We start from the raw sequence: 13,767 nt of genomic DNA on the forward strand, positions 1-13,767 counted from the left end.
GGTCTGCCAGGGCCTGGTCTGGGGCTGCCCTTGCAGTGGCCATGGTGGCTGCCACACTGCTGCCACTCCCTGTAATGGAGGTCGACCTCACCAGTCCTCTGCTGCCTCTCCCACTGGCTCCTCTTGCCTGGCTGCTGCCACTTGTTCCTCTGCCACTGGCCCCTCTTCCTCTGGTCACACTGCCACTGCTCCCTCTGCCACTGGCCCCTCTGCCACCAACACCTCTTCCTCTTCTCACACTGCCACTACTCCTCTCCATGCTCCTTACTTCCTATCAAAGAGTGAAATGGCGCCAATGCCCCTTTATATAGGGGGTGTGATGCATAATGGAGGGGACCTAGGTGGGCCAATAGATTAGGGGGTTATTTGGCATGTGGAGATAGTCTTGTAAATCGCACTCCGGTTGGTCTAAAATTCGCACATGACCGGCGGAAGAAATCACACTTTTTAGTGACATAATTTCGCATCAATTCGCCGGAAATCGCTCTACATCGCACTTTTTAGCCTCTAATGCGCATCCCATTAAATATGCGAATTATGACAAAAAAATGCGATTTCTGAAAGTGCGAAGAGCGGCGATGTGGAGTGCGAAAAATACATGTGCTTTTCTCTCAGCCCATAGAATGTCACCCCTGTTTTCAACTATATTGTGCGCCCGATTTTGTGGTCCTCTTTTCCCCTCTCATCTGTGTGTCGGGGGACTGTGTGTCTAAATCACACAGTACTTGTGACACTTAGGGCCTTATTCTAGTTAATTCTTTCTGACAAAATCCTTCTTAGATGGACAACATGTGCACTGCAGGGGGGCAGATGTAAAATGTGCAGAGAGAATTAGATTTGGGTGTGTTATTTTGTTTCTGTGCAGGGTAAATACTGGCTGCTTTTATTTTTACACTGCAATATAGATCTCACTTTGAAGTAAAACCCCACCCAAATCTAATTCTCTCTGCACATGTTACATCTGCCCCCCTGCAGTGCACATGGTTTTGTCCATCTAAGAAGGATTTTGTCAGAAAGAGTGAACTAGAATAACCCCCATAGTTTTAGGGGAATTGGGAACATTATTGTTGTTAGTTGTAGGGAATGCTTACATATATATGCAATAAGACTAGGATCTGTATTGGAAGTGTGAGAGTAGAGCACCCAGTCGGATCCCCAAAAGTCAGGAACACCCATTAGTGGTAACTTGGGAATATTGCATTTACCCTTGCAAAATAAAACTGAAGCTGTTGTACCGTATATCATCTTATTTTCCTGTGATTAAGAAGGTTGTCTCCAGCCACCATGGATAAAGAACCTGGGCATAAAAATCTACCACCGTGCAATCGAGACAGAGGTAACCCTGTCCCGTGCACTACACAAACCCCACCCAAATCTAACTCTGCACATGTTACATCTACCCCATGGTTTTGTCCATTTGCCTTAGCAGTTGTTGACCTTGCTCTGTGATTTTACGGTGTCTTCCGCTTCGTGGTTGTTGCTCTTCCTAACCGCTTCCACTTTCTAATAATATCACTGATAGTTGACCTATTTTGTAATACAAATGTTTGCAAACGGAGACTGCATGGCTAGGGGCTTGATTTTTTACAGCTGTGGGAACGGGGCTGATTTGAAACACCTGAAATCAATAATTAACAGGTGTAACCAAATATTTTTGTCCATAATGTATTCATACCCTCCAACATGACCCATTTCATTCGGTACACAATGATCTGCTCCTGGACTTCCCTCCTAATGTATGACTGCCATCACCTATGTGGAACTAGGAAATTGATGAGAAGGGTGTTTCACCACAGGTGTTGGCAGTCATACATTAAGAGGGAAGTCCAGGAGCAGAGCATTGTGTACCAAATGCAATGGGTCATGTTGGAGGGTATGATGTATTGCCTGCTTGGAAATAGCTGTGGTTTTCCTTCTGTGTACAGAGTTGGAAGGATCTACCTGATGGCACTGCTCTTCGCATGTGAAAGTAAATGTCATCACCCTATTCTGGGGCAAGATTTGGTCTGACGTTGCCAGATATTTTCTTACTTCTTAATAGTCCACAACTCCATCTACACACCCATCCAAGGGCATAACTACCATAGGTGCAAGGGGGGCAGCTGCTATGGGGCCCAGAGCTGAAGGGGGCCCATCTTTGCTGTCTAAGTAGTATGTTTAACATACATTTATCACCATCAATTGCTAAACAGGGGGCCCTTACAAACTTTTGCTATGGGGCCCATAAATATCTAGGTACGCCTCTGCACCCATCACAACCTCATGATGAGATGTATTAAGCTGAAAATGCGGTAAAACCCCTGTTTTACCGCATTTTCCTATGTATTAAAACCAGGCCGCACCGATACCGCATAGTAGGGTATCGCCACCTTTGGTTGGCGATACCCTATAGAAGCCTATGGGCTTCTTTTCTCTACCGCAACCCTGCCGCCTCACCGACCCCCCCTCTCCCTCCCCCTGGCTTACCTTCTTGCAGGTCCTCCTGGACCCCAGAAGGTAAACCACTCCTCCCCCTAGCAAGGCAGCCGGACGTCCTTCCAGCTGCAGGGGGGAGGAGGAGGCGGCGCCGGGGACAGCCACGCTGAACTGTCTCGGCTGCAGGGGAGCATTAGGCGGCTGGGAGGTGATGGAGACCCCCCGCACACCACAGTACAGGTATCGCGGGGGACCTCCGTCACCGCACCGCAATGCCAGCCACATATGTTAGTACATATGCGCTGGCATCACGGCGGGGGCGTGGCGAAGGGCGGCGATGTATATTAATACATCCCGCCCTAAGTGTGAATGCCAGCTGCCATCTAGTGACACCCACTTAGCCATAAACTGAGACCCTGACTGCCTGCTGCTCTGAGTGGCCTCACTGATCTGCAGAGATGCAAAAATATGCCTTGTTCTGCTTCCAGAGCATGCGATGTGCAACAAATCTTAAATGCGGCTGCTTTGTGTGTGACCAAATCAGGCCCTATGTGTTTAATGAGGAATATTAAAGAACAGTAATGGTTTTTCAAATGCAATAACAAATACAGTATAACATACATGCAAGGGCCATTTCTTCAGCTTGCAGAGGAAACATCAGATGCACATTGCTATGTTCCTATACTCACTGTTGTGTCCTGCAGGAGAAATGCAGAACACTGCAAACCAACACCGAGTAACTTGTGGGGATTCCAGGTCACAGAATTTGCCCTGTGACAAGGACAAAACACAGACAATTCAGCAGCTTGCACATAGCGGCAACCAGCACAGACTAAAGGTGCATATAATGTACACTGGGCGATTTTGCCCAGCGAGTATGCACAGCGATGATTGCTAAAATTGCTGGGCATACACCACTGGGCTGTGCCGATGTGAAAGCCCCATACACACCGTACACATATCCCCGTGCAAGGTGCAACGGTCGCTGGGAGCGCGCTCCCGTGACCAACCCCGGGGTGGTCGCTGGTCGGAGGAGCATGCTTCCCCTGGCAGTCAGCTATTTCCCTGCCTCTTCCCCTGGCAGTGTCTCATTTTTATCAGTGATCATGTCTGGTCGCTAATGAAAACAGGACACTGAGCAATATATTGGATCGTGTGTATGGAGCTTAAGAGATCGGTCTATATTGCTTAGAAATAAAGCACATATTGCTCTGTGTGGACCATAGTGATGGTGATGCGCGCACCATTGCCGGCTCAGATCTTGAGCACATGCAGTCACTATCTATTGTAGATAAATCGCCCACATGTGCATCAACAACATTGAGTTAGAGCAGATGGATGTGTGTATAGCGATGTGTGTCCTGCGAGATCTTTGCTAACCTAGATCAGTTAGCACAGCACAAAGTCGCCTCGTGTATACGGGCTTAAAGTAAAATAAATTGCTAAATGGGGTGCGGTCTGAGGGGTCCGACAATCGAGATTCCGACGGCCATTAGACCATCATTGGATTACTAACTGCTGGTACCCCCAAAGAGGGGTGAGAACAAAGAAGCCTGTTGCGGACTCCCTGTACTCGCCACGCTGGGAGATGAGGGAGAATAGCCCCTGTAAGTCAGGATCCCGACTGTCAGGCTTTTAACAGTCAAGATTCTGACATTGGTCTACTGACCATCGGAATCCTGACTGTCAGGAGGTCATCCGGCACCCACCAATATTACCCTACCACTGCCTTGTCAGTATGGTGATGACCAATCTCATTTTAAATGAAAAGGTGAATAACGGTTTGCTGGAAATCTAAATATGTGTGTATGGCATTTTTCCTGTGGACTGCATAGAATTCTCATATGTCTTATAGGATACAAATCAACTTTTCCACACTCTGGGGTAGATGTATGAATGTGTCTTTAATTTAGGAATTATTGTGTCCCACTTCTCCTGCCATAAAGTGGATAAATGGGCACCCGTATTGCCTTAATGTATTACGAACCTCCTTGCCGATTTGGAGAGCCATTATGTTCTCAGTTCCCGGCGCTCCTTATCGGCACCTCTGTGAGGACTGCACATGCACCTTTAAAGAAAAAGCTCCCTCTCTCCACCGGCCGGCTGTAATGGGCATGTGCAAGATCTTGCTATTATCGCGAGATGTCGAGTGCAGCCCGGAGCCAGCAGCAGGGCTAGAGAATAGGACAACGCTACCCGGGGGCTGTCGAATTGGCCAGAGCGGCTTAACGGGTGATCTGCGTCTGACAGCCCAAGCTGTAAACGAGAGGGTGGTTGAGAGGGACAGCTGCGCCGAGCGATAAGCAGCAGGCTGTCCCTAGTGCATGTTAAGTGCACTCTTAATGAATTTTTAAAAAACATTAACCCCTAGATAACCATATTTTGGGACGTTCCCGCGTCCCTCCCGCAGCCGGCAGTGTCCCACGGCGGAGGGGGCGGCAGTTGGGAATCACCCCCTGTAGTCTGTGAATAGATGCTGTGCGCATGAGCAAAGCGTCTATTCTTTCAGGCAGAGGGGCTGGCCAGCAGCTTACAGAACTGCTGGGCATGCCCCCACAGCGGCAGAAAACATGGGCGTGGCATATAGACCCCGCCCCTTCACGGGAGGCCACACCCAAAAAATTTGATGCACGTCTGCGGCGCGCGTCCTGTCCCGCAATTACCATGAGAAAAGTTGGGAGGTATGAGATAACTAGTGTTAAGTACAGCATATGCTGGTTAATACATCTACCCCACTGTAGGCTAAGGTAATTTTAAACTAAGTTTGAGATGTCTACTGTAGAGCACCTTACTGACCTGTCTATGCCACTCAGCAGATGCCTGTGTGTGTGAGACAGGAGGGCACTGCCTCCCCATGCAGCCTGCGGGATAAAACAAGAAAGTACTGCAATTGATTTTTTTCATTGACTGTAAATCTGTTATGGTATTAGGATTTCTACATATATACTTTAAAATGTGTGAAACACTGCATCATGCAAAAACACATGAAGGCATTATTGTCTAAGTATTAATCTAAATGTAAAATGTCAACCCTCAATAATTATTCTGTTACTATGGCGGCATAGGCCTAATTTATTAGCTTCCTACACGTTTAGCCCCGCCTCTATGCATATTTGATCAGCTGAAGGTATTTTCTCCACATACTAGGGTGGGGCTTAATGCTGCAATTATCCTGCTGCATGAGTGTGCTGCACAGGCGCCCACATTTCATGCACTTGCCAGGATATCATTACATACTGCCCTCTACATTATCAGACCAGAGAGTACAGCCCTCCCTACCTGTAGGCTGGTCACAAATACAGATAATAGCACATATTAAATGAGCTTACATCAACATGCAGCCATACACCATGACGTTCACACACAGCAGCAATGCCTTGTAGGGGATCAAATGCTCCAAGCACAGTTGTCCCGCAAGTTGCGCTAACTAAGATAGGAACTGAACCCTAAAAACAAAGAAAAACGTGGTGATTACGTTGGAATGATTAGTAACACACATAACATACATTATGGAGGTCATTCTGGTTGACCGCCGCCTGCTGCCCGCACAAACGCCGACCCCCTCGCACACTGATTTCCCCACATGCATACGAATGGATGTTTAGCATTAATATCTATTATCAGCTATGTATGCGGGGCAAAATCAATCGATGGCCAACGACCATCGCATGATATTGGAAACGCTCACAGACCTAAAGACCTAAGACACCTCTCTGGTGTCCCACCCATCGCTCCACATCTACTCACTTATCATTCTTGTAATTGGCAAACCAATACAATGTACTGTAGCTTCTGACATATTGGCACATTGAAAACGGCATTTTGACTATATATCATATACCAGCCTGTGTCTCTTAAACCCTATTACAGTACCTCAGATTTTTCTTTCTGTATTTTGCGCTCCAAATCTTCTGGCATCATTTCCCCCCTGTATTTAAATAAGAAGAAACACAAATAATAGTGCACTCATCTTGGAAACAGTGAGGCTGACTCAGAGGTACATAGATACAACCCAGTAGTAAGTGCCCCCATCAGTCTGCTTGTGTGGGTAGTCGTTATAACTTGTGCAAGATCCATCCGAAATTATACTCCTCTACGGGAGAACCAGATCGGCATGTCAGGGGGGTCTATGTCTTTGAGTCCTGGCCCATCATGGTAAATGCCCTCAAGAAGTGGGCAAGACTAATATGACAGAGATTTGTGCAATTTTCACCCCATCCCCTCCATATGGACCTGTAATTTTCAAAATTTTCGTCCTATAAGTAGTTAGTGAATGGGATACGGGAGAGGTGCCTACTCTTCCGGGGAGTGCAGGGGACTACCCAAGACCTCGGAAGTCCCCCGCGACTTCCCAGAGAAGAGGCAAGTATGCCACATACTTAAAAAAAACCTTCATTCCAACCCACTCTATGGAACATGTGCCCTAGTACCGTAGCCCAGTAGATGCAAGCTGATATACTAACACCCTCATTGAAACTAGGCATAGTCATTAAATAAGTATTGTGTTGTGTGCCAACTCCCCCTTAGTTACCTGTCATTTATCTGTACAAGGATTACATTATCAGTTCCAATGCCAAGTAACGCTGCCCCCTTCTGGACAGAATAGTGACTCTGAAAACGAGAGATGATTTAAAGATATTTGATTGTATGTACAAAATATCACTAGAACGTGGAATAACATCAGAAACCTGAAATTCTGATTAGTTATTAAGATTAAGTTATTTTAAAGTAAATTGGACCCTGCCATGATTTGCTGGACTAGTGGCGCAATGGCTAAGTGCATTGGCACCCATGTACACAGCCCAATTGCCTAATATACATTATATATATACTGTATATTCCAGCTATATATAACTTGGCTGCTTGCACACTACAGTTCTGCAAGAGGAGAAAATGTATTGCAGCACATCACTAACTCGGATCAGGGGGTTATTCTGATTAGATCAGTCCCCACGCGTTCGCACGGGGGACCGATGTTTTGCATCTGCGCATGTGCAGGGCATTTTTGCACATGCGCAGATTCAGGGTGCGAGAAATATATACGAAAAAGAACAGACAACTGTTTCAAAAGGGGCTAGTCAGGCCCCTTAATAATAGCAAAGAAAAAAGGAAGGTATTGCAGCGCTCATAAATTTTAATGATTCAACCAGTTATCATATAAAACAATTTTAATAAATATAACATTCAATAAAAGACAATAAAATCAAATAGGACCTGATGGTATTATGTATAACCTTCTCTGGTTGCTCACAATTGGAGAGATGGAATTGAGGGATAGTAGGAGTCCAATTTGTAGTCCCAATAAACCACTGGAGGTGTCCCTGTCCAAATCTGGACTAGCTGGCTTGTGGGGATCCTCTCTGGTGTGTTCGTGTTCATGGGATGGATCCTCCAATTTGTAAACCCAAGGTGCCACACTGTGGATGCCCCAGTCCAATTGTGGATTGTGTGGGGGCTCCTGCAATAAAGTGCTCTTGTGCTTGAATAAAGTGCTCTTGTGCTTGAATAAAGTGCTCTTGTGCTTGAATAAAGTGCTCTTGTGCTTGAATAAAGTGCTCCAAATGTTGAGAAATATGAGGCAGACACCAGATGATTCAGCAGGTGCAAAGCAAAGTGTCCATAGTGAATGTTATATTTCTTAAAATTGTTTTATATAACTGGTTGAATCATTAAAATGTATGAGTGCTGCAATACCTTCCTTTTTTTCTTTGCGAGAAATATATATTCACGATCCCGCCGGCACCTAGCAGTGTGGACAGGGTGCGTGGGGTGGCGGCAGGGGGCATAGCCCATGGGAACACCCAGCGTTTCATGGGCATTCCCAGGGACATCCGACGATGACATGGGTGCAGGGGACGGGCAGCTGACATCAGCAGATGTCAGCTGCCCGTCTGCTTCCAATTCGCAGCAATGCGTGTGGACCAGAATAAGGTCCCAGATGCAAGATAGGTAGAGATATGAATCTGGTCAGGGAACGACACACATGAAACAAAGCCATACCTATGCAATTGGCTAGGTTGCCTATGCCTAGGGCTGGCTCTGTGATACACAGCTGTATTTATACCTGATAAATGCATTATACTACTACAGCTCCTATTATTCAACTGTTGGATGTTGTTGTCTTTGAATATAAAGCTTAAGGACGGTATTCAATGCGGCCGGCGAGGGGGTTTGTATGGCAAGGATGGCTTTTCCTTGCCAAAAACAAGCCATCCTCGCCATCAAACCCCCTGGTTCTCCCCTCGCCGTAATTCAATGTAAGAGCTAAATCCTCCCCGTGAGAGGGCGGCGAGGATACCCTTAAATGGCGAGGTTCACCTCAAACGCTGCGGGTCCTCTGCATTTTGTGTCGAGCCCCACCGTTTTAATGGCCACACTCTCCGTTTCCACTTCGCCTCAGGGAACAGGCAAAGTGGGAACAGCAAGTGAAGGGGAGTGAGTTGAATACTGATGGTGAGCTATCGGCACTTCTTGCCATCGATAGCTCGCCATCAGGGGCATTGAATACCCCTCAAAGCGTGCACTTTATTTGGGACAGAGCAGTGGCTGTAGCCATGCTAGATGACTACTTGCTTTACTTTACTGGATGCCACTAAATGTGTCTATATACAGGTGGTTCAATGTGCTCTGGGCTTGATTCAGGAATGTACGCTAATGCCGCCACTGCTGCGTCATTGGAAGCAGATATGATGGTGTGAAAATATGCAAATGTCAAAACATTGAGATGCTCACACGTGGAATTGTTAGATTCAAGGGCCCGATTCAGACCTGCTCACAACTGAAAGCTACACAAAAGTTTCCCTTCCTATGTCGCTTCCCTTTACAATAATAAGGCATACTCAGAGCATGAGTTCCACTTACAAAATCACTGTTCATAAACAATCGTATGACAACCATTGACTTTATATATAGTATGTTGGATACTTGTGTGGATAAATGTTTGTTAGTAGCTGATGTGTGCATGACAAATGATCCATGCACTGCCCTGAATGCCTTTTTGTGTACTACAACCTAGCGCTTTGTACTGGAGTGAGTGGGCGGAATTCCAATCTTCGTCATCCACATATACAGCACAGTGGTTGTTTTATAGCAGAAGAACAGAACAGACCATATCTAATAAACATATCATTCAAACTTGCCAACTGCCTCTGATTTGTAGGGACAGTTCCAGATTTAAAATATTTATTTGATGTATGTGTTCCTGAAAATATCTTTATTTTTCCATACTGTGTCTTAACACACTATGCCCAGCGTGTATGGACAGCAAAAATAGCATTCATGGGGGGGGGGGGGGGGGGGCGCTCAGTGCATACACACAGAGCGGCTTTCCCCCTGCCCGGCGGGGGGGCGGCTTGGGAGGACGGCTTTGCATAGCGCAAAGCTATGTAAAGCCATCCTCAAAGCTGCTTATCTGCTTGTATTACCAGCAGATGAGCGGCTTTCCCAGCAATGTTGTGGGAGCGCGCAGCACCGCTCATCGCCACTGGGCGGCTTTGAGCTGAAAGCCACTCAAACCTGCATTTTTTAGCAACTTTCAGCTTGAAGTCCCCCAGAGTGTTGGGCCTTTACAGTAGGTGCAATTCTTACCATCCATTCTTATTACATGGCCAATTCATTGAGAGGAAGCATTTAATATGCAAAATTATTGAATACTGACATTCTGGAGCTCCAAAGTCCTACATGGGTCAACGTTTTAAATGATAGGAGGTATAGCTTATGTTACACCCCCCTTTTCCCTCCATTTATGCTACTGGAAAAACAGAATGGGTTAGATTTACCAACGCTTATAAAACAGACAAGTGGTAGTGTTGTCGACAACAACCAGCTTTCAGTTCTATCACTTTCTAGCAAGAATAGAACAGTGGTTCTCCATAAATCTCAACTGTCCCTATTTTTAAGGGACAGTCCTGATTTCTTAGTAGGAGGAGGGCGGCAGTTGGGAGTCTCCCCGTCACTTGCTGCTCTGCTTAGCAGTGAATAGACTCAGTGCAAGGGGCTGGGGGCGTGACTCTTTATAACTACAGCTGCACAAAGCCACGCCCACTTTTGATAAATCAGCACAGGGTTCCCAATTGTGAAAGCATCACTACACTAATTAGGGGTCCAGGTGCTCTGGTGTCGACGTTGACACCAAAGAAACTCGAAAACTCATGTTGATCTTTTAATGTGTACACTTTTTCCATGTTGACTTTTTATAAATGTCGACCTTGTGCTGTCAACCTAATGACTGTTGACATAGGCATTGTCTGTGAACTGCACCACACCCATGGCCTGGGCACAACTGTCTCTAGAAATGATTGTTTATTGAAGGCATGAGTCATCCAACACAAACCACAGGGAAACACAGCCAGTTACAATTTCCACATTGGGAAAAAGATAAAACTTACGAAATAACAAATGCATACAGTAATATCATCCCAAGTGAATACGGACAAGAACATTGCAATACAAACTAAATAACTTGGAATCAAGAATCCACAAGGAAAACAAAGAAATCAAAGCCAAAGAATATAAAAATTGAATAACAGGGATACGGGTGGGGAATGAAGGGATTTGAACCATGGATGGGCACACAGGAGATCTACTTGGGGGCCACTTAAAGTAAGGACCACGACCAATAGTCTCACCATGTAGTAATCCCACCTGTAGGGAAAACAAGTCAGAAGGGAGCATTGTGTTATTATGGAAGGACCCTGGGAACCAAAGATTGTAGACAATTCTCAATTCATGAAGACACCGCAGAATTGAGACGTTGCCTAATGAGGGGGCGGCCCATTAGCATATGGGAATGCCCAGTGTTTCATGGGCATTCTCATGAGAACGCTGGACGTTCTCATGCTACTGGACCGAAGACGTAGGAGCGGGCAGCTGACTTCATTGGATGTCAGCTGCCCGCCCACTTCCTTACGAATGTGCTCTGAGCAACCTTAGATCTGCGTGCACATTCTTCATAATTCGATGGTTGGCGACTATCGAATGATGTGGGTGCTACCCCATAGACTGCGAATGGATGTTTATGTTAAAGGAGACAAATTATTGGTGCTTGGAGATTATGTCATGTACAAGTGCCTCCCGAATAACTAAAAGGGGTCTACCTACCAATATTCTTTGTCTAGCTTGCGGGGTAAATGGGGGTCTGACCTGTGACACAAGTGGGAACTACAGTATATGCATATAGTATGTTATACCCCTTTCACACCACCGCAAAAACCAAGGTTTTTTCCTTGCGGACCTGGGTCAACGGTGGTGACCAGGGTAGAACACAGGCAGGACCTGGGTAGAGGGCAGTGTAAATGGGTACGTCGGGTCATCCGACCCGGCTCTCGTTTACAGCAATGGGGCGCACATGGAGGTCTGGTGGGTGGGCGCGCACAGCCTCCACTGCTGTCTGCTATACTGTGCAGACAGCAGCGGTGGCAGGGAGGAGGTGAATGGATGCCTGTGTGCGGCATCCATTCGCCTCGTAGACGGGGGCTTGGGGGGGGGGCACGGAGGCTTGGGGGCAGCCCAGCAGCTTACCTTGGTGCTCAGCTTGCCCCCAGCGCGGCGGTCCGGGGCCCGGCGCAGCGATTGGCAGTCCTGGCGCTTGGAGATTATGTAATCTCCAAGTGCCGCCCCCATTTACATATCGGGTCGGCACCGCAGTGTGAACGGACCAAAATCCTGGATCCAACCTTTCTTGGAACCGTGTTCCAAAACCGGGTCAGATCCGGGATTTTGGTGTCAAAGGGGTATAAGTCATGAGTATACTGTATTTTAAATAAAATTCTTAACAGACAGTGAAATTAATAAAAGGTCCTCTAGGAGGCTGTCAAGATCCAGCTTTCTAAATAGCAGCAGCTGCAGCTTGTCCATCTTACAGCCCAAAAGATTTAATATCTTTAATTGCAATCAGGACAGAAAAAAATAATAATATTAGCAGCATGATCGCTGAATAAACAGAACACGGAGTACTCTTCATATAAATATCACCAGGTTCCAAATGTATTTTTATAACAGTCAAATTGCTTGCAACAGTCAGCTTATTGTTCAAAGCAAAATACTACAGCTGTTCTGGTTCCATCAATTCATAGCCCTAGAAAGCTTCCTACACACTAGAAGATATGATAATGCCTTCATTATAGTCTGCAATTAAAGACAGATAATGACAACATTATCCAGCATTCAGCACATGGTTTATTCTCTTTTTACTTTTTGGTGAATGTTTTAAATAATACAAGGGATTAAAGGAAAACTGCATAAAACATCATTTTTGGTTAATATGCAGTATAATGAGCGGCGACTCCTACTTGATTGTAGGAGTGGGGCTGCAGCTGGCTACACTGCTCCCTGGCCCGCCGCGGCCCCATCATCTGTACAGATGAGAGGCACCGAGTCTGGCATATGCTCATACACCAGGTTCTTTGCGCTGTTTCGGCTGCAGCCCATAGAAGCCAAAGAGGCAGCCCGGAGAGAGGGAACACCTCCCAATGGGACTGCCTTGGGTGAGTGGCAGGTGTGAATTCCAAAAGGAAGTCTCTGCAAGTCAAAGTGAAGCCAGAGCAGTCTCACGGACGGCATCTGGCTTCACTACAGTGGCGGATTTCTCCTGAGGGGGCTGCAGTCCTTCAGCCCATAAGTAAAAACCACCACTGAGTATTAACTCACCCCACCTTCCCAGTATTTGTCTCATGCATGGCATTGCCTCTTTTCAGAGGACAATCAATCAACCTGTATCTCAAAGAATAAGGGGTGCCGGATCACGCTCCGACAGGGGGGATCCTGACAGTGAGTAGCCCAACATCGGAATCCCAACTGCCGGTGCTCCGACAGGGGGGATCCTGATTCACAGGGGCTATTCTCCCTTGTGGGGGTCCACAAGCACTTCAACTCGCATATAAAGCTATTAACCATACTGCACCAGCATATATCTCTTTACTTATCACAAAATATCTCCCATCTCGACCACTCCGCTCTGCACAAGATCTGCATCTCTCCTCTGCACGGATCACTAGCTCCCATTCACTATTAAAGGACTTTCATTGGGCTGCTCCCACCCTATGGAATGCCCTTCCACGCACAATAAGACTCTCCACTAGCCTCCAAACTTACAAGTGTTCCCTGAAAACTCTACCTATAGATTGTTAGCTTGCAGCAGGGCCCTCCTACCTCCAAGCCTGTCTGTTGTTACTCAGTTTGTTTTAGCTACTATTGTAAAGCGCAACGGAATCTGCTGCGCTACATAAGAGACTGTAAATAAATAAATAATAAGTAAATAAATACGTTTTTCGCACCCTATGTTTTATTGTGCCTAATTGGATAACCCCTTATGTGTCTCATGCACCTCAATCTCAAACTCAGGCTCTATATGCA

General features: G+C 46.4%; 1 protein-coding gene across 9 annotated transcripts in view; it reads right to left on the reverse strand.

The window, feature by feature from the left end:
• Positions 1-13,767, reverse strand: part of CSAD (cysteine sulfinic acid decarboxylase) — a 43,839-nt gene that overhangs the window by 15,172 nt on the left and 14,900 nt on the right. For 7 of the 9 annotated variants that reach the window (XM_083169616.1, XM_083169617.1, XM_083169614.1 and 4 more), the window contains 5 exons: positions 6,947-7,026; positions 6,289-6,343; positions 5,745-5,861; positions 5,212-5,276; positions 3,105-3,186 (listed from right to left, as the gene is read on the reverse strand). In XM_083169616.1, the coding sequence (XP_083025742.1) occupies positions 3,105-3,186; positions 5,212-5,276; positions 5,745-5,861; positions 6,289-6,343; positions 6,947-7,026 (399 nt within the window). The remainder of the gene's footprint in view (positions 1-3,104; positions 3,187-5,211; positions 5,277-5,744; positions 5,862-6,288; positions 6,344-6,946; positions 7,027-13,767) is intronic. The other 2 variants (XM_083169615.1, XM_083169618.1) reach the window with 2 other exon arrangements.

This window comes from Crinia signifera, chromosome 2 (genome assembly GCF_055691185.1).
Source record: "Crinia signifera chromosome 2, ASM5569118v1, whole genome shotgun sequence".
Classification (NCBI taxonomy): Eukaryota; Metazoa; Chordata; class Amphibia; order Anura; family Myobatrachidae; genus Crinia; species Crinia signifera.